General features: G+C 40.1%; 1 protein-coding gene across 4 annotated transcripts; it reads left to right on the top strand.

Annotated features, from left to right (window-relative positions):
* The first annotated feature begins 175 nt into the window (after positions 1-175).
* On the top strand, positions 176-22,240 carry EIF4ENIF1 (eukaryotic translation initiation factor 4E nuclear import factor 1). 4 transcript variants are annotated; one of them, XM_026859999.1, is made up of 18 exons: positions 176-355; positions 3,622-3,695; positions 4,482-4,609; positions 5,169-5,464; positions 6,143-6,344; positions 7,597-7,772; positions 10,326-10,461; positions 10,800-10,979; positions 13,093-13,322; positions 14,797-14,865; positions 15,243-15,426; positions 15,915-15,994; positions 16,363-16,502; positions 16,682-16,766; positions 17,810-17,942; positions 19,091-19,435; positions 19,658-19,822; positions 20,359-22,240. In XM_026859999.1, the coding sequence occupies exons 1-18, from the start codon at positions 260-262 to the stop codon at positions 20,583-20,585; spliced, it is 2,946 nt and encodes a 981-aa protein (XP_026715800.1). In that variant the 5' UTR covers positions 176-259; the 3' UTR covers positions 20,586-22,240. The 4 variants fall into 4 exon arrangements, with proteins under 4 accessions (XP_026715800.1, XP_026715801.1, XP_026715802.1 ...); XM_026860000.1 differs by having other exon boundaries at positions 14,794-14,865; positions 19,154-19,435; XM_026859998.1 differs by having other exon boundaries at positions 177-355; positions 14,794-14,865.
* The last annotated feature ends 49 nt before the right edge of the window (positions 22,241-22,289 follow it).

Here is a 22,289-nt window from a genome sequence, read left to right as displayed (position 1 = left end):
CGGTCCCGGGGCGTGGGGCAGGGCTGGCGGGGCTGCGGGAGAAGGGTTCAGTGTTTCGGCGAGAGCTGCTTGGCTCGAGTGGGGGAAGCTACAGGTAGAAAAAAGGTAGTGTTGGGGAATGCGCGTCTTATCTCGTGTATCTAAGTACTAAATAGTCTTAGGCTGGGAGGAAAATGCAGCCGCTAGAAACGCATGTCTCGAGATCTGATGGCTTGGGTTTGTTTTAATTAGGTCCGTGATCAAAGGCTTTGAAGTAATCATGGATAAAAGAGGAGGCATAACTGAAACTGAAAATGGTGACGCTTTCCTGGAGTTGAACAGAATTGCAACAAAATACCCACATCGTTACACAAAGGTTAGCTCTCTTCCCTTTCCTCTTGAAGTTGGGCTTGGAGCTCCTGGGCACAGGAGTAGAGTTGGGAGGTGGAGGCTTCTGTGAGAGGGAAGCAGTGAAGTGAAGGCTGAGAAGACTTTGCCTGGATTAGGATTTGCAAGGTGGTTTGAAATGAGCAGTTTATTAAACGTCGTGTAGCTGTGCAGTCCTGTACTTGATATACTTTTGATTCCCACCACCTTATTTTAATATCTGAGCACCTCACAGCCTGTGCTGGAGAGATTATGGTGGAGCCTGAAGTATGTTGTTCTACCAGCTTCCTCAAGCACTTGGGCTTGACAGTTCTAGTTCCACTTCCAGCAATGTTTCTTTAAGAAGTTGACTAAAATATTTTCTTATATTAGGTGCAACTTCCTTGGTACATATAGCACACCAGATTTTATCAGGAGTTTTAACGTGTTTACCACATTATTTTGTATTCTTGGAATTGCTCATATTTGGCTGCTGGAAGCCTAAGAACTTAACAACTCTGACCAATGCTTAGTGTTAAAACTTTAATGTAGGTGTTTTTGTTTAGCGGTGATATCTAAATATATGTGTGAATGGAAGAACAATAACTAAATAACTTGCAAATAAAGATTCTTTCGATACTAAGTGAATTTGATAGGCTGTGGGTTTTAAGGTTCAAATCTTATTTGGGGTTTTGGTACCACTGCTGAAACATGCTTTTAGAGAGAGTCTTTAATGGTGGCTGATTTTCCCATTGATGAAGGCTGTGGGAACAGCTGGTCCTTGCTTTGTGGAAATCTATTAAGATACTTTGCAACAAATGGCCTGAAGTGTGTAATAGGGTGAGACAGTGTACTGTTACTGACTGTGTTATCTTACTGGAGGAATTCTGAACTGTTAGGTTCCTAGTAGGTTGTTTTTTAAAAGAAAAAAAAAATTATCACAGTGCTTCTGTTCTTTTGAGATAGTAGGTCTAGCCTATTTTAACTAGACATAATAAACCAAGTACTTCAGGACTGGCAAAATTTACATGGGAGTAGTATGGCTTTCTAGTTCTCCTGAACTTCTTAGAAAATATGTGCACTTGACTTTCTAAAGTATACTATGGTTCAGACCTTGTTGTTCGATTAACTGTAAAGTGAAGGAGAGGAGCTGTCTAACTGCTGCTGAAAAAGTGGTATCTATACTTGTTCAGTCTTGTCCAGATCCTCTCAAGAGTAGTAACTGAATGCAGCTTCAAATTCTGCTTGCCTTTTTAGGCAGTATTCAGCTAGTGCTGGTGGTAGCAGTATGCTGAAACTGATGCATTTGTAGCTTCAGTTTTGTTAATTCAGTACTTATAGTTTCAGATCAGGATGAAGTTGCAGAACTAGTGCCAGAAGACATCTAGTCTTGTTTATCTTTTAGTTTCCAAGGAGTCTAAAGTCAAAAAACACCAGAAATCAATCTGTGTTAAAATATCTTGCATAATGGGTTGGGGTTTTTTTACAAGTAGCATCTTAAATATAGCTGGTTTAAGGGGCTCATGTAATCACCATTGTAAGGCATTTTCACATGGTCAATTTTTCTGCTAATTAGAGATTGGAGGAACACTGTTTTGGGACATGTGCTGCTCATTTAGAAAGGGACTGGTTTCCTTTAACAGTTCATATTCATTTACTACTGGCAGGAAAACAATTGGTTCATACTATGAATCTTTCTAAACTATTCAAATAAACCTGTTTAACAGATAAACATGCTTTTCCCCCACCCACTTAAAAGTAGTAGGGTGTGAATTAAACAAAACCCCACCACACAACCCCCAAAACACACTCTGGAAGTGCCAGTATTAATCTTCTCTATTATGGGAGTGTTATATAGTCCAAGCTGTGCCTTTTCTAGTTCTTTGGAAGCTGTTGCTCCAAGGGTGGACAGCTAATGAGTGTAAGCCAAGAAACAGTTCAAATTTTCCTCACTTCAATGGAAGAATTGCAATAGGATCTGACTGAGAGTCTCTGGACTCCCTCTCGTGGCCAACAAACCAGACAATTTCATGTCTGGTGATGGACAGTGCAGTTAATACTTGTGATATCTGCATCAGACTTTTATGATAGTATTACAGCACTGATGTTCCTCATAGATCAAAGTTTATTTTGGGAAGCTGCGGGCAGAGGCCAGTCTCCCTCCCTTTTTGCTGAAGGCTAGTACAGGGTGATGCTTGGATACGTATGTGTGTGTACATTAAGATTTTGTCTGGTTACCAAGCTGCCATCTGGAAACTTTGAAGTATCAAGCTTGCATAGCTTATGAGCTGATTTTAATCACATGGTAATAATATGAAAGTTCTAGAGGATACTGTATTCTTGGGAAAAAGGTGGAGAGTTTTCCTTCTTCAGTTTGGTTGATGTGTGATGTCCACTGTTAGGCTTTATCCTTCCAGCTGCCCACTGATTTCTGCACAGCTCTGAATCAATTCAGTGCAGTTGGGAGTGAGGCAGACTGAAGAAAGGTAATCTAGGGAGAATGAATAAGTTTAATTAGAAATGCACATCTTGACTGCAGCCAAGTTAATGATGTTTCAAAGTGCTGATGATCACACTATTAATAATGATTTTTTAAATCTAGCAGACTGCAGTGAGGCTGTAGACTGACTTATTTCTGCCCCAAATGACTGTCTATTTGGGGCATGTAAAGGTAAAGTAAGGACTGTATTTGAAGGCTGTAAAAAGTAGGAAAACTGAAGTAATCATTCAGCATTGTTTTGGTGTTGGGTAGAGTGAATAATTGTATAACATACACTTGGATACCTTGGAATTATTAAGAAATGGCAAGCTTGTCTGGAATTTCTAGATCTACATTAGTGACTGGTGTTGTGGTAATGCTGCTTCTACCTGCTGAATCTTATGTAGCATTAAACAGTGATTTTGATTCCATCTTGAACTGACTAGCTCCAGTATCAATGATGCCTGCCTTGTTTATAAGTTGAATGGTCCAGGGAAGCCAGTAGGTAAACAGGTATGATGTGAACAGCCTTTGAAGTGTTAATAAGGACTGAACCTGACCTGGTAAACCTTAGTGCTTCAAATAAGTGTTTGCTCAGTGGCCACTGCTAGAAGAACTGAAAAATAATCTTGTTGTCTAATGTCGACTTTTCACTATAGTATTTCACAGGAAATGAAACATACTGGGAAACTTGCATTGTCAAAACACTAAATAGAACAGGCTGTCTGGAACAGATATTTTGGGTTACTTTACTCTTATCTGTGTGAGAATTGGAACTAATTTCTTGCTTTTTCTAGGAGGAACTGCTGGATATTAAAGAGCGTCCCTACTCTAAGCAGAGACCTTCTTGTCTTTCTGAAAAATATGACAGGTATTCTATTAATTACACAAACTATATGAATTTATTTCAAAATAAAAGTTTCAATTGGTGAAGAAGTGCACTTATGTTGATGGAAGATTTATGTGCTCCTGAGCGTAGTTGATGACTGTTTTCAGAAATACAAATCTGCTAGTAAAGGCTTAATGCTTTAGCTAGAAATTTTATGCTTTGAACAAAGATTATAACATGAGATCCAGCAGAAAATAACGTCATGCAACACAAGTCTTACAGGCTTGCAGGAAAAATTATCAAGAATATAGATGGCTCTATAGCACAGACTAGGTCATGTTGCAACAAGCTGACTTGCTTGATGGATTACTCTCCCATGTTGAGAGTGTACCTCATGTAAGAATGAAGGCACGAGTGTTCTTGGCTTGTGTTTGTAAGCTTGCTAAGCAGCAGTATCTCTACTATTCGGATTATTGTACAAGTATGTATGAGATTGAGGTAAAACTTTTTGAATGCTAAAGAGCAGTGGCATATGATCTACTTTGAGCTATGTTTCAGTGTGCCAGGCAAAATTCACCAATAACTAGTGGAGCAACATGTCCATACATTGTCCCTTTTATAATCTGATGCTGGGTATTACACCACCTTGCTGTTACAGAAGGGATCTGGAATACCGTGTATGAGGTATAGTAAGGCAAAGGTTTACAAGTTGGGTATGAAAGACGTTTCACTTGTAGAGATTGCTAGTGAGTGAATTCTAGGCTTTCAGCAGCGGTACTATGAATTAGAGTACCAGTAGCAAAAAATCCTGCAATTTTGTTTTCTTAGTGATGGTGTGTGGGATCCAGAGAAGTGGCATGCATCTTTATATCCAAGTTCAGGAAGAACGTCGCCAGTGGAAAGCTTTAAAAAGGATTTGGATTCAGATCGGACTTCTCTTATGCGTAGGATAGTAGGTAAGTGTGTTCTTATAGCACAGGACTCAAAACTGAACATAGACTGTTGGCAAAACCTTTCCTTTAGGATAATAAAATTAGACTAAATAAAATCTCTCTGAAAATTTTTTGACTGAAGGAAGTCTTGGTTCCTCTGACTGTAGTCTCTTTCTGGTATTTGGGTAACTTACCTAAGAACAAATTTAGGTAGCAGTCCATTGTTATATCCTACTATTCTTCCTATATAATAGTAAATACGTGTGTAATAATGCAAGTGCAGAGGATAGTTGCCTACAATTTAAGACTAAGTACTTAGAAGGTCGGTAGTTGGAGAGCAGGTCCTTCCTAGGAGACTGCAATGATTCCTCAGTATCCAACTGTAAACTTAATTTCCTCTTTTCCTCTGCATTTCCTGTGATCTCAGCTAGATTAGCTTTGCAAAAACGATTTGTGAGTGTTTTCCTTCAAAAAGCTCTGGGATAGCAGCAAGGCTATGGAACAGAAGGCTGTTTTACAGATAACTAGCTTGTATTTACAATACACTAAATTCAGTGCTTTTTGTGTGGTCTTTGACTTGCAGATCCAAGAGAGCGAGTGAAAGAAGATGACTTGGATGTAGTCTTAAGTCCACAGAGGCGAAGCTTTGGAGGCGGCTGTCATGTAACTGCAGCGATTAGCTCACGTCGAGCAGGGAGCCCACTAGAAAAAGAGAATGATGGTGTCCGTGTTATTGGTGGCCGTAGGATTGGCAGTGGAAGAATTATCTCTTCTCGTAACTTTGATAAAGACCACAGGGGTGGTGAAAAAGACATACGTGATTCTAGAGATGCAAGAGACCGAGATCGTGAGAGGGACTACAAAGATAAACGCTTCAGGGTTTGTTCTTTCTTTTCCGAATTGCATATTAAATCAGAGCTTTTGGAAGCTTTGCACTAAAAGCAGCAGGGGCAGGTTAATTGCATACGGCAGTTAAGTGTTTTGTGCAAGTAAGCCATTTCTTCTTAAAAGCACCCTTATGGTGTAAAGGTTGAGCACTCAGTGCTTCAAAAACTTTCAGTCCTTCAGACAGCTCAACTGGGATGCATCTAATACTGTCTATCTTACAGATGTTGTCTGTGGTAGACTTAAAGGAAAGATATTGAAGTCTAATAGTTAATTTGTAATTCTTGACCTAACAGTTGTCAGTGAGCATTCTCTTTAACCTTGGCAAAGTGCTTTTCATGCTTTCACACATATTTTTGTTGTTGTTGTTGTTTATAAAGGAGGAACCAGTAGCCTACCTCTTTCAGATACAAGACTGAGTTTATGCAAGCACTTGCAGACCAATAGCATTCAGTGTAATGAAGTAGAAATTCAACTGCGAAGCTTAAAATTCAAAAGCTGGCTGAGCATGCAGAGTGTGCATATAAACCTTAAAAAAAAAAAAAACAACAAAAAAACAAAAAAAAAACCCACAAAACTAGAGCTCGTGAAAAGGTTGTCATTTGCTTTGCAGGTCAGGGGGAAAACTTATGAAACTATTTCATGGTTAATGTTTTTAATGTCCCACTCCAGAGGGAATTTGGTGACAGCAAACGTGTCTTTGGGGAACGAAGGAGGAATGACTCTTACACTGAAGAGGAACCTGAGTGGTTCTCTGCTGGTCCTACAAGTCAGTCTGAAACCATTGAGCTCACAGGCTTTGATGATAAAATTTTGGAGGAAGATCACAAAGGAAGAAAGCGTACAAGACGACGCACAGCCTCACTAAAAGAAGGTAATGGCAAATTTGACAAAAGCTTTGTTTGTCTGCTACTGTGGCATATTGCTGGGTATAGAGGTGATTGTTACAGATCCAGGCAAGTATGAAGAATAATGCAGTTTATCAGCCTTTATTTCAAACTTGGATAGCTTTTGGTCATCCTGAAGCACAAAAGGTAAGGCCCATGATTGATCTTTCATATGGCAAATACCTTTAAGAGGTAAAATACTATTTTTCTGAAAGAAAGGCAGGACTGAGAGGCTGGGAAAAAAACCTTGGGGAAAAAAAAAAAAACCCTATGGCTGTTGAATGATACCAGGAATCTGTAAGTTATTAAAAGGATCTTGTTCATTTTTATATCCTGCTGGGTGCCAGAGGTTTAGCTTAAGCTAATGCTCTGAGGTACTTGAAACCTTTTTTCCTTATAGTAACATTGGGAACACTGAGTTTGACATACAGCTGCCAGTAGTATAGCTTTAAGCTGAATTTGAAGACTATCTGAATTTGTCTGTAGTCATTGGACTTAAATTCTACAGTTATTACCACTGCAAAAGCTGTAGTATAAATTTCTGAGGCAAGAGAGATGATGACCTCTTAATGCTAGAAATTCCACAGGTGAACAGCATAAACCTGAACTCTTCAAGTTTAGTTGTGTATTCACTTGACTAAAACATAGTACAGTTTCAAGCCTACTAGGTTTGTAGTCATGTCACAACTTTTTTTTCAGCACCCATGCAAGCTTGTTGAGTCTTTAAAATGACATGTGCTTTGCTCCTGCTGGAGCAGTAAGAGCAATATTTGTCATATGTTGGCAATAGTAAGGACTCATGTCAAGTACCAGCTTTCAGAGAGTCTGTTCTCTGGGGCACTTCGGAAGAAGGCAGGAGCTGCCAAAGGATTCTTGATGGAAAAACATCAGCAGCTGTTAACTTACTGTAACAGCTGTATCTGCTTGGTATGAGCTAATGTCTGTTCTGTGTGCTGCCTGGGTTGATTGGGATGCAATTGTTTACACATGATTCAATGGCAGTTCTTATTTTCTTGAAGTAGATAGTCTTAATTACATGCTAGGAGTTCTAGTGGGTGCTAGTTTTTGTTGTGGCTGACTCCAGCCAGCACAGTAAAAGTGATGAACTGTCACAGAGGTAGCTAGATTACTTTGGGCCTGTGCTTCTAATTCCTAGGCAAATGCATTGACTGTTAGGCACTGTTCCCCCAGGAAATGGTCGTCTAGTTACTCAGCAATCACTTGATTTTTCTCTTTAAGGGATAGAATGCAATGGTGGAGTGGCAGAAGAGGATGAAGTGCAAACTGTCCTTGCCAATGAAACTCCAGCTGATCAAGAAGTTCCTAGGGAACCTGTTTTACAAGAACCAGCTCCAGGAGAGTTTGACTTCAATGAGTTCTTTAACTTGGATAAAAGTGTTCCTGGCCTGGCTTCGGTGAGGTGTTTAGGTTTTTTTTAAGACTGTATTCATGAGAAGCATTTCTGCTGCTGCTGCATTCAGTGAAAGCTAAAGCTTCTTGCTTTGTGAAAGTTGCTTTATACAGTGTGTAACTCTAAGATGAATTTACAGAGATTTAGCTTTGGAGCCTTAGGATGTTACTTCCAAAGCTTTATCCCTGGGACTGCCTCAATCTCCAGAGAAAGTATATGAGTCAAACTGGCTGATTATTTTTCCTTTCTTTTGATCATTACTTGAAGACTAAAAATCAGCATCCTGGATGGATCTTCTTTGGAAGTATTACAGATATATTCAGAGAAGATCCACTGTGCAAATTTAGTATAGCTGAAAGCAACCTTTGGCAGCTAAGCCTGGGAATCACAGCAAATGGATGTTTTTTGCAAGCTTCCTGGAAGGCAGTAAGCCTGGAGGCATCTGATGTGAGATAGAGTTGCACTGTTACACTATCAGTAATGTGACTGAAAGGGTGTATGTCTGAGAGGGTTTGAATCTTTATTACTTAAACCTTCTATCGTGGTCATTACTTAGGACTATTACTACTGAGTTGGAAAAACACAGCCTACTAATTCAGTCAAAAGCGTATTAAACACGGTTATTGATGTGACTAGTAGATAGTTGTAGCCCATGTTATATGTGGGATGCTACTGATACCTAGGAGCTAGTAACAAGACTATGCAGAAAAAAACCTACGCTTTCACCACAAGTTTCTCCCAGTGGTGGATTTTTACTTGCAGTCATGATTTGATGGGGATTCTGGTACTTCTGTTGGTTGTGTGCAGTTCTTGGATATCTGATCTCTAGAGGTAATAGTGGATGGGTGGTATTCACTGGTTTTAGTCTGAAAGCTGTAACTGGTCTGTATCTTAGCATGCTTTTTCCTCTTCATCACAAGAAGGGGTAAGCAGATCCAACAAGTACTGACTAAGCATGGGCCTAATTCATAAACCACTGGTGTTTCTACTCTGACCTCTCCATCACTAGGAAGAAAAGCTGTTCTTAGCTATTGTAAATGGTATAACTGATAAAATTTGAGGAGAGAAAAAGGGTTAGTGTTGTAGGAAGGTAAACATGTTTAAAAAAAAAAGATATGTTCTGACAGCAAAGAAACAGATCTTATATACAGTTTAGAAATTTTAAGGTTTAAAAAAATAGTCCTGGCCTAGTCTTTAATGTGGAAAAGCTGCTTGTATTAAAAAAGGTTCAGCATATGGTGGCAGTAATTCAACAAATACCAAGTAGAGAGTTTGCTCTCCATATAGAAAACGTAAATGATGTGGTTTTAGACTTGACATTCTGATTTTCAGCATATCTGCAAGATGGTGACTCCTTTCAAAAGGAGTCCCAAGTCACATAATATCTGCTGATGGAACTTCAGCGGGCAGATGTTATAATTTGTCACGACACCAGAGCATATCCTAATATTCTTTTTTCTGGTTTGATGATATGTCTTTGACAAGTGTTAGAGTAGATTGGTACATTTCCTGACATAACTGTCATAATTCTTCAACATGATAGATTCAAACACTCTGAACCAAATGGATCAATACTGACTTGTTTTTGCTGTTGTAAATAGTGTTGAGTGCCCCTTATTTTAGAGAAAACAGCTTCTCTGGCAGAAAGAAGCTGTTCTTCCTTTTGTCTAAAAGTAAATGTGCTGCATGGTGAAACTGCATCTGTGCTTATTGAGCAGGCTTTTTACTGGATGCTATCTTGCAAGGTAGGAAGAGCTTTAGTTTCAGTTAAATTTTATAATGTACTGGTTTTTAAATATTTGCAATGATTAGCAAAGGAGTAAACAGTTTCTATAAACTGCAGTGACTTCTGACAGACTGACCCTCTGAAGTACTGCCTAGTGACCTCAGCTCTGCCTGGAGGGAGAAGGCAGTAGCTGCCAGTACTTTGCGGATGACGCAGACTCCACTGACTTGAACACAACCCTCCTCTTACTGCCAGAGTGGTTCAGCATGTGGAGTGCAAGCAGCCTTTAGCTAGTGGCCTTCTCCCCCAGCCCTAGTGGGATGCTCCCAAGTCAGGGAGTGGTCTTTGTACTTCATTCTAGGCACTGTCCTTGGCCAGTGCTGGAACAGCATTGAGTCATGATTGCAGAAAATCCAAGGCACAGAGTGATCCTTCTGTACAGTGACAGGCACCAACCCTGAGCCCTTTGACTGCCAGAATTACTAGTTGTTAGTTTGTTTTAATTCTTGTGGCAAATGCTTCTAACTCTTTTTTTTGGCACATCCGCTTTAAAATTTGAACGCTCTTTGGATGCTCTGATTATGCAGTTTCAGTTACAGTTTTACCCTGAACAAATATTTGGTATAAATAAGATGTATGATGAGTTAAGCTAACTGACTACACAAATGCTGCAATATTGGAAGGAAAAAAGCAGCTTAAAGCTTCTAAACTCTGGGAGCAGCATCTAGTTCTCTATAGTAGAAGTATCTTGGTTGCACGGTAAAGCTTCTCAAAGATGTTGCTATTCATGCTTCTGTTAAGATTATCTTTTTTCCTGCCCCCTAAATCTAGATGATAGAGGATGTGCTGGGGGAAGGTTCAGTGTCTGCCAGCAGGTTCAGCAGGTGGTTTTCTAATCCTAGTCGTTCTGGAAGTCGATCAAGCAGCTTGAGATCTACACCACATGAGGAACTGGAGAGGCTAGCAGGTAAGACCACAGAACAATGTAGGGTCAGATAGCCTACTTCCATATTCCTTCCTACTCATTCTATAAGAACGTGGCAGATAAAGCTTTAGGGTAGTGAATTCTCCCACAGTTTAAGCACCTGGCATTCTTTTGGAAATTCTTAGAGTAAGCAGCTATAAGTTCTCATTTTTAATAAATGTTCTTGTCATGCTTCCTGATGACTTTCCAGCTGATCTTGGGCAAGGGGTGTGAGGCATAACTTTTCAGTGACATATTGAAGTTGGTTACCAGTGTATGTTCATCTTGAGACATTGGGTTGGTAAACTGATGTCGCAGTGCTCCTGGTTTTGCTGTTTCAGGTCTAGAGCAAGCCATTCTCTCCCCTGGCCAGAACTCTGGAAACTACTTTGCTCCCATTCCATTGGAAGACCACTCTGAAAACAAAGTGGACATCCTAGAAATGCTACAGAAAGCCAAAGTGGACTTAAAACCTCTTCTCTCAAGTCTTTCAGCCAACAAGGAAAAGCTTAGAGAGAGCAGTAAGTGCCTCTTCAGATATTGTCAAGTTCTTGTGATGCAGTATCTCAAGGCAAGAGGCTTGGTATTCTGGAAACATCAACTACCAAGTCCAGGAGTAGGAAGTATTACAGGGTTACTGACGCTACTGAAAACCAAATATTCAACAGATCTCAGTTGTGTCAATATCATCGCTGATTCTTTTCATCCTAATCACAGGATGACATCAGGATTCTATCAGACTACTTTACTGGCCAGTAATAATCATAAGCTAAGGTGATGCAAGTCTTGATCTGAGTTCCCAGCTTCGTCCATGGCATTTACATTAAGTTTTTCATACTGGAGACTGGTAATATCAGCTCTGAAACTGTGGCATTTACACTCTGGCTTTACCAAAAACTTAGTGTAAGTCATTCTTGCAAGCATCTATAATGGATCACACTGATCCATTAAGTATCAGTACCTAAAAAGATGAATAGTGGCTTGAGGATGTCAATTTTTTCAAGTGAATGCTGTAAACTTGAACTTCTCAAGACTGTTGCTAGCACTTGAAGCACAGTGGTCTGTGCTTGCTGTTCAGTGCATTAATTAAATAGTTAATACAGAGCTACAGCATAGGAACAGATTTGTCTTGGATATGCTAACTTGGCTAGAATCACAGGATTCCTGGGAACTTAGTCTGTTAGAATTCACTTTTGTTGGCATCAGCTGTTCTAAGCAGAGTTCAGGGCTGACTTTAATGTTCAAGGGCACCTCCAAGGTAGGGATTTGCATGTTTGGGCCCATAGCATGCATGGAGGGTACAAAATGCATGTGTTCTTTGAAATCTCAGGGTCTAATTATGAATTGATTTCTCTTTGGCAAGCAGCATGTATTGCCATGTAAACTGGACTGGACAAAAAGTAATGCTACTGTGATTTCTGTGAAGTAGCTAGGAAGGAAAGCATCCAAGCACTGCAGATATTCTTAAGCATCCAGTCTGGAAGTAGGGACTGTCGGCTAACATATGAAGAACTTTTTCTTAATTTGACTTAAATAGAACTACAATTCTTTTGTGTTCTGCTTAGTCTGACTTTCCTACTAAAAGCTTTTTAAACTTTAATCCTCACAAACCAGGGATGAAGGAACAAAAAATTGTGGGGAAGCTTCCATTCACTCAAAAGTACCTGACGTGGGTTCTGTATTCCCATAAATTGCTGTACAGTTCTTCAAGTATTGGGGAGTTTTCAGTTCAATTCCTCTCCACCAACATCATATTTTTCCTCATGTTCCATACTGCATGTCTGCATCATTGTTTCTTTTCTCCACCTTCTTGCCCAAATTTCCAGTAAATCTTATTTCTTTGAGCCAACATCTGCTACAGCAACCCATGGCATGCTCCTGTCTCTTCTGCCTTTTCTCTTAAGGTGTCATACCTTGTGATGTGTGTTAGCTGGTCCATAAAGCGTGTCTAGCCTTGATGTCATGTCAGGCACTGATAGATATATATGCATACACAGGGAAAAGTGCAGCTTAATAACACTTGTACCTTATTCTGGTTGTGCCAATGAAATCTTTCTATGGTGGCTTTAATTTCTGAGCAAAAAAATCTACTTCAAACTTTATGCACACCAAACTAAGTGTGTGACCCTCCAAAGTATCTAAGTTTTCCAGGTATGTATTCTCTCTACTTACGATAGCTTCAGGCAAGTTGATGTTGCTTACACTGTGGTTGTAAAACCATCTGGTCCCTTGGAGTATAAGATAAATAGAACTTTCCTAACTGAAGAAGAATGAACTTGGTTATCAAATTAATATTCTCTATTAAAAGCAGGTGAAGCTGTAAAATGTAGTAACAACATGTCTTGCAGGGTAAATGAAAGCTAGTGAGAACCTATCTGTTAAAACCTAAACAAGTTCTTGTTGAGTCTTACGTGCCTGTATTTGTGCATGGTGATACTCCTAATCTGGATATTTAGAATATCAGCATAAACACAGGTCAGACATGGCTTGACAGATAGTATGAATATCAGAAGATAAGTTTTTGGCTGGGTATTTTTTTTTGGTCAAACAAGTTATATTCAACACCTGCACAAGAATTAACTCACTTGTAAACAGAGAACCATGGTTTACCAGTTTTTCTTCTGTATTTCTCAGCACATTCAGGAGTTGTACTTTCAGTGGAAGAAGTTGAAGCTGGGCTAAAAGGCCTGAAAGTGGATCAGGAGGGGAAAATTGCTACCCCATTTATGGCTGAGCAAATGGAGGAAGCACTGAATGTCACTGGCTCCAGACAGATCAAGAAAGATGGAGATATGACTGCATTTAACAAACTAGTCAGCAGTATGAAGGCAAGTGGGACTCTGCCTTCACAGCTCAAAGTCAATGTAAGTAGCAGACACCTGGCTCTTCTGAACTGTTTTAAAACATGGGTTATGAACTGTAGACCCTTACATGACCCTTCTAGTAATGGGTGAGTCATGACTGGATACAACAGCATGATAATAACTATAGGCTTACATTTAGAGTATTGTTGCTTGGAGGGAAAAGTAAAGGAAGTGCTTTGGTCTTTTTTCCCTAGCCAAAGTAATTAAAAGTGGGGCTTTTTTTCAGAGTTCACAGGGTTGATTTCATGTTAAGGTTCTGAAAGCTCCAAAACTCTTAATACTATGTGAGAAGTCTAATAATTGCCACCTTGAAAGGGGATGTATGTGAATATGTAAGCCAACTGATTAATATCTGGACTGGAAGACTATAAGTACTTGCCCCAAAACAGATGTTGTATGATGGAAAAAGCTGGATCTTCTACTAGAGGATACTTTGATTAATGACTAAGATTCTCCTGCACTTGAACTCATCCTGTCTGAATCTTATTTAATAAAAATAAATATCTGTAGAAAAGGTACTGTCTATATAACAGACATGATCTGTCCACTCTTTATGGAATACTCACCTACTGTTAGTTTGACAGTTGTCTTAGTGCTGTTAAGCATTTTAGCAGAGGTGACTTGCAGTGTGGGTACAGCTAATACTTACCTGAAGCTCAGATGTCTTGCTTTAGTGACTTTTGTTTTAACAAGGTATATCAGTGCACAATCTAATATTTTAAACTTTGATTTATAAATGATTTCTATGAAGACAAGATTATAAATTTGTTAGCTAAAAGATTAATATTAAACAACAAATAATACTAAGCTTTAGACCGGGAAAGATTATGGTATGAAATTTCATCTTGCCACTAACTGCCTAAATCGTATGCTTGACCCAGAAGCTATCAATAACTATTTCTGGCACCATAAAACACTTAAACTGAGTAAGTCTAAAGCATCTTTCCTGCCAAACTAAACCCAAGGACTTTTAGCCTCATCCTGCTTCACTAAAAAATAGTGAAGAACATAAATTTGCTCTGAAGAATTTGCAGACTGATTTCACACTTAAATCAAGACTTTCACTTCTGGCTGTCTCTTTGCATTGACATGTAATTTTGATGCATATAAGAATATTTTAAATTGCTCTAGTATACGAACACTTTTCAGTTTGCGTATTTTCACTTGACCACTTGGCCCAATGTTTCATCTCCAGTTTACACAATTATATAAACTCATATCTTACTCAGACTTGAATAAGGTGCACTGAGCTACCTGTATGTAATCTAGCACTAGGTATTTTCCTAGCTAGGGAAGATCTGAGTGTCGCCTCACCCCTTCACTTTGCTGGAATTTTGTTTGGCTGATCCATAAACTATGGTTCTAATAGAACAGATGAAATAATTTCTGTCACTGAGTCAAACAAGGGTTGTCTTTTAATGAGTTTGCTGCTCATATCTACATCTAATTTACAAAGTTTTTGTTTCTTTAGCAGAGCCTTGAGAGCCACTTAATGTCACCTCCAGAGATGCCAGGCCAACCTCTATCAAAGAATATTCTGCAGGTACTTCTTGTGGGAGTAGGGGTGAAGTACTTAAAAGCGTATCCCCAATGGGAAAACAAACATCTTATTTTCAAGTAATTCTTAAGGCAATTAGAGGATCAGCAGTCAGATATGACTATGCAGAGGAAAGAGAACTTAGTCACTAGTTTAGTTTACTTAGAAATGTATCTTGTCATGCTATTTCCCATTATTCCAACCTGAAAATGAAAAACCTGGCTAAGTGCCTACTTCTAAGGGCGATCCAGAATTGGTGTATCTCATTGTAAAAGTCCACCTTGTCTCTTTAACTTGCTACAAATAGTGTAACCTGTAGTGTAGTAAAATGAGCTCATTTGTCTGAATTGATCATATTCTGAACTTTCTTTCATTATTCTTAGGAACTTCTTGGTCCACCCATTACCAGACCTGCTTCATCAAATGTCTTAAGTGGCCTGATGGGTGGTTTGGAACCTGCAGCCTCTTTGCTGACACAAAGAGCACCTTCTCCCCCTATTCCACCTGTGTTTCCAACTCGAGCCGCTTCTGCAGATTACCTGCGCCATAGAATATCTTCACCTATTGGTGAGACCGGTTGCAAAACATGGGGGTGTTTTTCATTACTTGTGTTTGTTTTAGAGTGCTTTACAGAATAATAAAAACTTCCTGGCACTTGGTGGGCAGCTAGGTCAGTGTCTGCCTCTTGAGTGCAAGATGCTGTCTGTTTTACTAGTCTAATGTTAAATTAATCTCCAAAAAATGTAGATGTCTAGATCAACTAGATATCACAGTAAATTCTGATGTGCAGTAATGTGCTCAGCTACTGTATAAGAATCAAATTTTCAGAGACTACTTTACCATTTGTATTGCAAAACACTACCAGTAGACTCCCTGTAGCAATCCAGCCTAGTGACAAGGAACAGACATAGCTCTGCATAGACTTAAGGGATGAGCTGGGAGTCTTCACTGGGAATCCTTCCTTCAAGTAGAATTGTTTAACTTGGAGAGGTTTATTGTGTTTGTTTGAAAGAAATTGTTAGTATTTTCAAATACAACTGTTAAATGCTCTTTAGGTTTTGGACAAGGTTCTCAGCAGTTGCTTGGTGATCCGTTTCCAGGAGTAAGGAAGCCCATGAGTCCAGTTGCTGCACAGGTTAGACGAAATGCTTTTTGCTTAATGTGTATTCATCTCTCTGTTATGTCATCTAGAACTAACTTATGGGAACACATCCTTAGCTGTTGCATTCAGATCTCTTTGCCTAATCAAGTTCACTCTGAGTGTGAGGATGCAAAATGGTTTAGTACAGTCTCAAAACCTCATTGTAATTGGACCCATCTTAGAGTACCTCAAGTACAAGACTTTTTGAAACTTCTACTCTCTGTCAGTAAAACGGGTGGTTGTTAGTGGACAGACACTTTGGGAAGACATTAGTAGCTGTAGCAGTAAATCTTCAGTATCTGAAAAAAAACGCCAACCAAATACAAGCTGATTTGTGTGTTTCTTATACAACTCTGCTTCAGATGAGTCCCTTGGAAATACAGCAAGCTGCACTGGAGGGACTAGCCTTACCCCATGACTTAGCTGTACAGGCAGCCAACTTCTATCAGCATGGCTTTGGTAAACCACAAATGGACAAAAGCAGAGACGGCTACAGAAACAGGTGAGCATCTGACTGCAGATTTAAGGGGAACACTGTCAACTGATTTTTAATGTGAGTATTGTCTTTCACTAGATATTAGTACTAGTCACTCAGGCTTGTACTGGTTCTTGGCAATCCTGCCTTTCATTCTGTGCCAAGAGTTAGAGTTGCTTCTCACTAACTTCCTGTCCTGTTAACAGGCAGCAGCGAGTGACTAAATCGCCTGCACCAGGACACAGAGGGAATGCACCTTCTCCAGCCCCTACAGCATCCATTACTAGCATGGTCAGTACCTAATGTATAGTGATTGTAGGAAAAGCTGTAAAAGTGTCTGCAGTAGCTAAATAATAGCAATTGTAATCGCTGGGAAAAGAGGGAGGCCACGGAGGAGTTAATCATGTTCATGTTATACAGGTGCCACGTGATACAAGAATGAATTACACTTCATACTTAACTGAGTGTCTTCACTTTGGAAAACAGCCTTATCTTATCTAAAACTGAAGCAGCACCATTAATATTACCTTGAACTGGTCTTCTGAAACCAAAGGAAGATAACTATGAAAACTCAGACCCTCATATTTTGGTACTTAAGTTTTCAGCAGGCAAGTGCTGAAAGCCCTTAGCCACTTTAGAGAACACTGGTCTTTGGGTATGAAGTGACTGGCCTAAGTGTCAGTAGCTTGAAATATTACCTAGGAGCTTCAGGACCACTTTGAAATTAAATAAAATTTCAAAACCAAGCTGTTGCCTCACTGCCTTCAGTACTATGTAGAATGTTGCTTTGATCTAAATCTTCCAATTAATCAGTCAAGTACTTGCAGCTCAGGACTAACAGACTATCAGCTGCTAAATCAAACAAGTTCTTCTGTATACCAAATGGGGGGCTTCTACAGATGTTGTGTAACTTTGGGGGAAAACCAGAAATGAGCTGCAGATCCACCAGCCCTGAGTTAGTGCAGGTAAGGCAGCTATGTAGCAACTCTTGTTGAGCTGCTGTCCTGAAACAGTGGCGAAGAGGAAATGGCTGTAATTTAAAATACAGCTAATCTATTTTGTTTCAAGTATGTTAAGGTACATTTGACTTTAAGAACATATGTTCATTTTAATAAAGGTATTGGACTTCTGCAAAAGCTAAAGAGAAGTGCTTAAACTATATAGAATGAAGTTATGAAGTGAGGTGAAGTAAAATTATGGGCACACACTGTCTGATTGAGAAGAGCTTTAAATTGAAAGGATGTGCTAGAGTTGGTGTCCACCCACTACTGAGATAGCGTGGCCTAGTTAATGAGCACTGAGTAAGGTGTTACTGCTTACTGTGTTCTCTGCAGCTGTCTCCTTCTTTTACACCTACCTCGGTGATTCGCAAGATGTATGAGAGCAAGGAGAAAAGCAAAGAGGAGCCCGTTTCTGGGAAAATGAAAGTTGGTGATGGTAAAGATGAAAATCAGAGGCCAAATGAAGGTATGGTCATGGCTCTAAAATAACACACACAAGATATCTGGAGTACAGTCAAAGAGCTTCAGCACGTAATATGCCTAGGCTAACTAGACATTCCTGATCCATGGAGATAAGGGTGTAGAAGTGAGCCTATAATGAGAGAAAGGGTTAGAGCTGTGTAGAGGATACATTTCCAAGTGCAGTCTTCCAGCAGTGTTGGGTTGAAAATAACTTTTTTCCTTATCTGTCACTTTGTGAGCAATAGTAACACTGAGGCCTGGACCAAAACTGTTTGCATCTGGTCTTGATGAACAAGCATATTAATGGTAATGCTTCCATATCTTTCTACACCAGTAATTGAATACAAGCAACTTGGAGCCCTCTGAGACATCTTAACTGAACAATCAAAGCTGAGACCAATTAAGCTCTCTTAAGCATAGCAGATCAAGGAAGCGTTTTGCCACCCTAACTGATGTACGTGGCTATTGAAAGGAAATGCTCTATACCAGCTGCCTGACCCAGGAAGACTAACATGCCTAATGGTTGTGACATTGTCCTTTGATACTGGTAACTGCAGAGCTAGCTTGCAGTTCCTATTATACAATTGACTTTTTTCCTTTTAGCACTCCAACTATTACTGCTACTTCAGCTGTTAGCAGATTCTAAGATGTTTTAGGCCTTGTCTAACTGATCTAGGTGGGCTGTGGAAATACCTTCTTGAGGTGCTTTAGTGTTCCAAATCTTGCTAAGCAGATGTCAGATGCGGAAGGCTGCTGCTAACCCCCAGACACATCTAAACTAAAAACACTTTGGTCTACATCTCTGGCACAACTCCAAATTATAATATTGTCTAGGGAGGATCCCCTGTACCTCCAGTCACCTTTGGGATTGACTCATTCATGCTGCCAGTTCAAAATTTGTAAGAAAGAGGAAGAATAAGAATTAAAGGTAGAGTTACTGCTGATTCTCACCTAGTTTAAGCTTGCTGACAAGGGATTTCCGTGGAATGTACTCTCATTACTGTTTTGAAATGATTTGGCTAAAAGTCTCCAGGAAAAAGATGCTTAAGTTCAGCTAGTCCTGGGATCTAGCTATCAAATCCAGTCATTAGCTTTAATTTTCCTTAGGTGTAACTTCTAGCAGTGGACTATAATAGTTGTATTCAATTCTAGCTACAGATAACCTACTGTCTAGTTCTGTGGAGAATGCAGATCAAGAAACTTTGCCCACCTTAGGTACCAAACTACCTGCACTGCAACGCTCTGCATGTTCCACACCTCTTACCCAAGCAAATCGTTGCACCAAAGAGCAAGACTACAGGCCTAAATCAACTGGTAGAAAGACTCCTACAATGGCCTCCCCAGTACCAGGAGGCCCTTTTCTTCGTCCCGTTCATCAAGTACCCCTTGTTCCCCATGTACCAATTGTGCGACCTGCTCATCAACTGCATCCAGGATTGGTCCAGAGAATGCTGGCACAGGGGGTTCATCCTCAACATCTTCCTCTGCTGCAAGCAGGTAATTCATACTTTTTTCCCCTTAAGCTAATGCATGTTCTCTGTAAGAGTGACTTTGTGTTAGGAACAGCACAAGCTGATACTCGTTACTGGTAATATTTATTACATCAAAACTTATCTTTAAAAAGAGGCAATAGATTCCAACCCATCTAAATATATAAATGTTTTGCTTTAAGTTCCTTATGCTTATCAGTTAAGAAGTTTCCTCGCTCTTGTTCAACAGGTATGCTTCCTCCTGGAGTGGACCTGTCTCACTTGCAGGGAATATCTGCTCCCATCCTTGGCCAACCTTTTTATCCACTTCCAACAGCAAGCCATCACATCTTAAATCCACGCTCTGGGACTCCTTTGCAGCTAGCGATGATGCAACAGCAACTACAACGATCAGGTAAGCTAAAACGTAAAAAAAGTGTGAATTTCAGAACCTTGACTAGCTTGCTCTAGGTACTATACTTGTTGGCCTGTTTCAGTATACTGTGTTAACAGGAAGCTACTTTTGTAATTTAGATATTCATAATCACTAATCTTGTGGAGGTATCGGAGCAGTTTTGGCCACTGCAGGCTCTTACACCAGAAGCAGGTCCAAGTGGAGCACTCAGTTTGGAGGTGTATGTTGCTATCAACAGAACTGCCTTTTCAGCATGTGTGCAGTCCTTGTAGGGCGAGAGGCCACCCACCTGTCTCAAAATGCTGTTTGATGCTGGTCTTCCAGTTAAAACCCGACTGTGTCCAGAACTGGTGGTGTTAGGTGGTTTATGGGAGTACTAGCAAGAGAATAAACATGTGGGGCCTGGATTTCCCAGGGCTAACAGAATGAGGAAAAGCCACATTCAGCTCACATGCCTTATCAGGTGATTGCTCTAGGGCAAATCTCAGTGTTGGCTCAACATATTACTCCACCTCTAATAGCTCTACATTTCGCAGGCACTGGAGCACAGGGATCACCCGCTGGTGCACAAACAACCCCTCAAAATGTGCTGCCTCGGACTGGATTATCTCACGGGCACACACAGCTTGACCATCGCCCCAGCCAGAGAAGTGGCTCTCCTATTGGCCTGGCAAAGTGGTTTGGTTCAGATGTCTTGCAGCAGCCTCTCCCTTCCATGCCATCCAAAGTCATCAGTGTAGATGAACTGGAATACCGGCAGTGAACAGTGACCACTGGGTGGAACACTTGTGATTCTTTAGACTGGATAATAATGTCCATAGTCAGGACTTCACCTCTGTTTGTTTTTTGGGGCTTTTATTTTTAGCACTCTGTGCAAAATTTCTTTTTGAGAGACTAAAGCACATGGCACCTGTCCTGGTCTCATGTCTGCATCAAGACTAAAGGAACCATTATGGCTTGAATAGTGAAGCCTGAAGAAATTTAGATGCAAGACAAAGCCAGTTTAATCCTGGAAGTGTCTAATTTTTTTTTTGTTTTTGTAAGATATGTGAATGAAGTGCTGATATTCTCTAGTGTAGAGGTAGCAGCTATGGATTCTTCCTGCAGAAAACTAAATGTATAGACCCTTGTGTACAGACTTGTGTATAAACAATCTTTTGTACATATACACATAGAATAGCCTTTTTGAATCTATACAGCTGTACATAAGAGTAGCTGATAACAGTTGAGCTTTAGTTGTGCCTATTGTTTGGATCTTTCCATTGTACGTGTGGGACTTCCTTTAAGATTAAAGTTGCATATCCCAAGTGCGAGTGAACAGGATAAAAGTTGCTTTGCCTTTTCTTGCTGCTCATCTCCTGTAGGTCTCCCCCTCACATTTTTCTGTCACGTACTGTGCACTCAGTGTAGCTAAAGTGTCAAAGTAAAAAGCCCACATCTTGCTCTCTGTATAACAACGGTCTAATTCCTTGTGTGTATGACTCTTGCCACCATGTGAGAGAATTTAGTCTTCAAACAGCCTTGAGGATGGGACCTGGTACAGTAATGATAAAGCCCCATCTTTGGTCTGCCACAGGCAGAGACTGGTCCATAGCTCTTTCAAGAGGGCTGGTGCTGGTCCTTGTTTAGCTGCAGTATTTTCCTTATTTTAATCTTTCAAACCTGTTACTAAAGGTCATCAAAATGGAGCCTTTGAATCCTCACCTTTCAGCTCCTCAGTGATAGCTGTGGTGTATGTTCTATGCTGCCTTCAGTTCTGTTTATGGAAAGGAGTCCCAAGAACTGTCCTCAATCTAGTGTGCATCTGCTGATGCACTTACTGTGAAACATGCCTTTGGAGTCCTGTTCTGTGGCTTGAAAGGGGGAGGATGGGGTGGTTTTGTGATCTTACTGTGTATATTTGGTTTTAAAATACTGTGTTCCTTTTAAGCCTGTTTCACTTTCCTGAACAGTTAAGTGTTCTCTTCCATCCTTCTACTGCATGGTTCCTCACCTCACTTTATCACTTGTGTTGAGTCTAGTACTGCTGTCATGTCCCCTATCTAGCTTAGGCCATTGTGCTTTTAAAAAAGGTGAAAGCAAAACCAGAACTCTCACAGACTTGCTCTTTCTTAGGTCTCACTGAATGCAAAACCAGCAGCAGAAAAAATCACTTGACTACATTCTAACAATTGCCAGCATGCTGTGGTGGGTTTGTTTCAGTCTAGCAGAGACAATGTTGTACAGAAATAGCAAGCTGAAACTTCCACTGTGGAATCTGTTGGGGGTCACCCATACTTCTAGTGGTTGTTCCTAAAACAATCTGTGTAAAACATGCAATCACCAGCTTGTCCTTGTAAGACTGTTTTCATACTTTTTTAACTTGACACTTTCCCAGTAACATTCTGTAAATAAAGTTGATTCTACCAGCTGTCTCTATCAACTGCTCTTGAACCAAGCTCTAATGTTGATGTATTGATTAACTTTT

The sequence above is a fragment of the Athene cunicularia genome (assembly GCF_003259725.1).
Source record: "Athene cunicularia isolate RWA chromosome 15 unlocalized genomic scaffold, athCun1 chr15_part1, whole genome shotgun sequence".
Lineage (NCBI taxonomy): Eukaryota > Metazoa > Chordata > Aves > Strigiformes > Strigidae > Athene > Athene cunicularia.
Note: the sequence above shows the minus strand (reverse complement) of the source record. Positions and strands in the feature narration are given on the sequence as shown.

Coding starts and splice junctions, on each gene's coding strand:
- EIF4ENIF1 (XM_026859998.1), top strand. CDS start 260: ATGGATAAAAGAGGAGGCATAACTGAAACTGAAAATGGTGACGCTTTC. Junction 356..3,621: donor ACCCACATCGTTACACAAAG/GTTAGCTCTCTT, acceptor TGCTTTTTCTAG/GAGGAACTGCTGGATATTAA. Junction 16,503..16,681: donor AGAGACGGCTACAGAAACAG/GTGAGCATCTGA, acceptor TCCTGTTAACAG/GCAGCAGCGAGTGACTAAAT.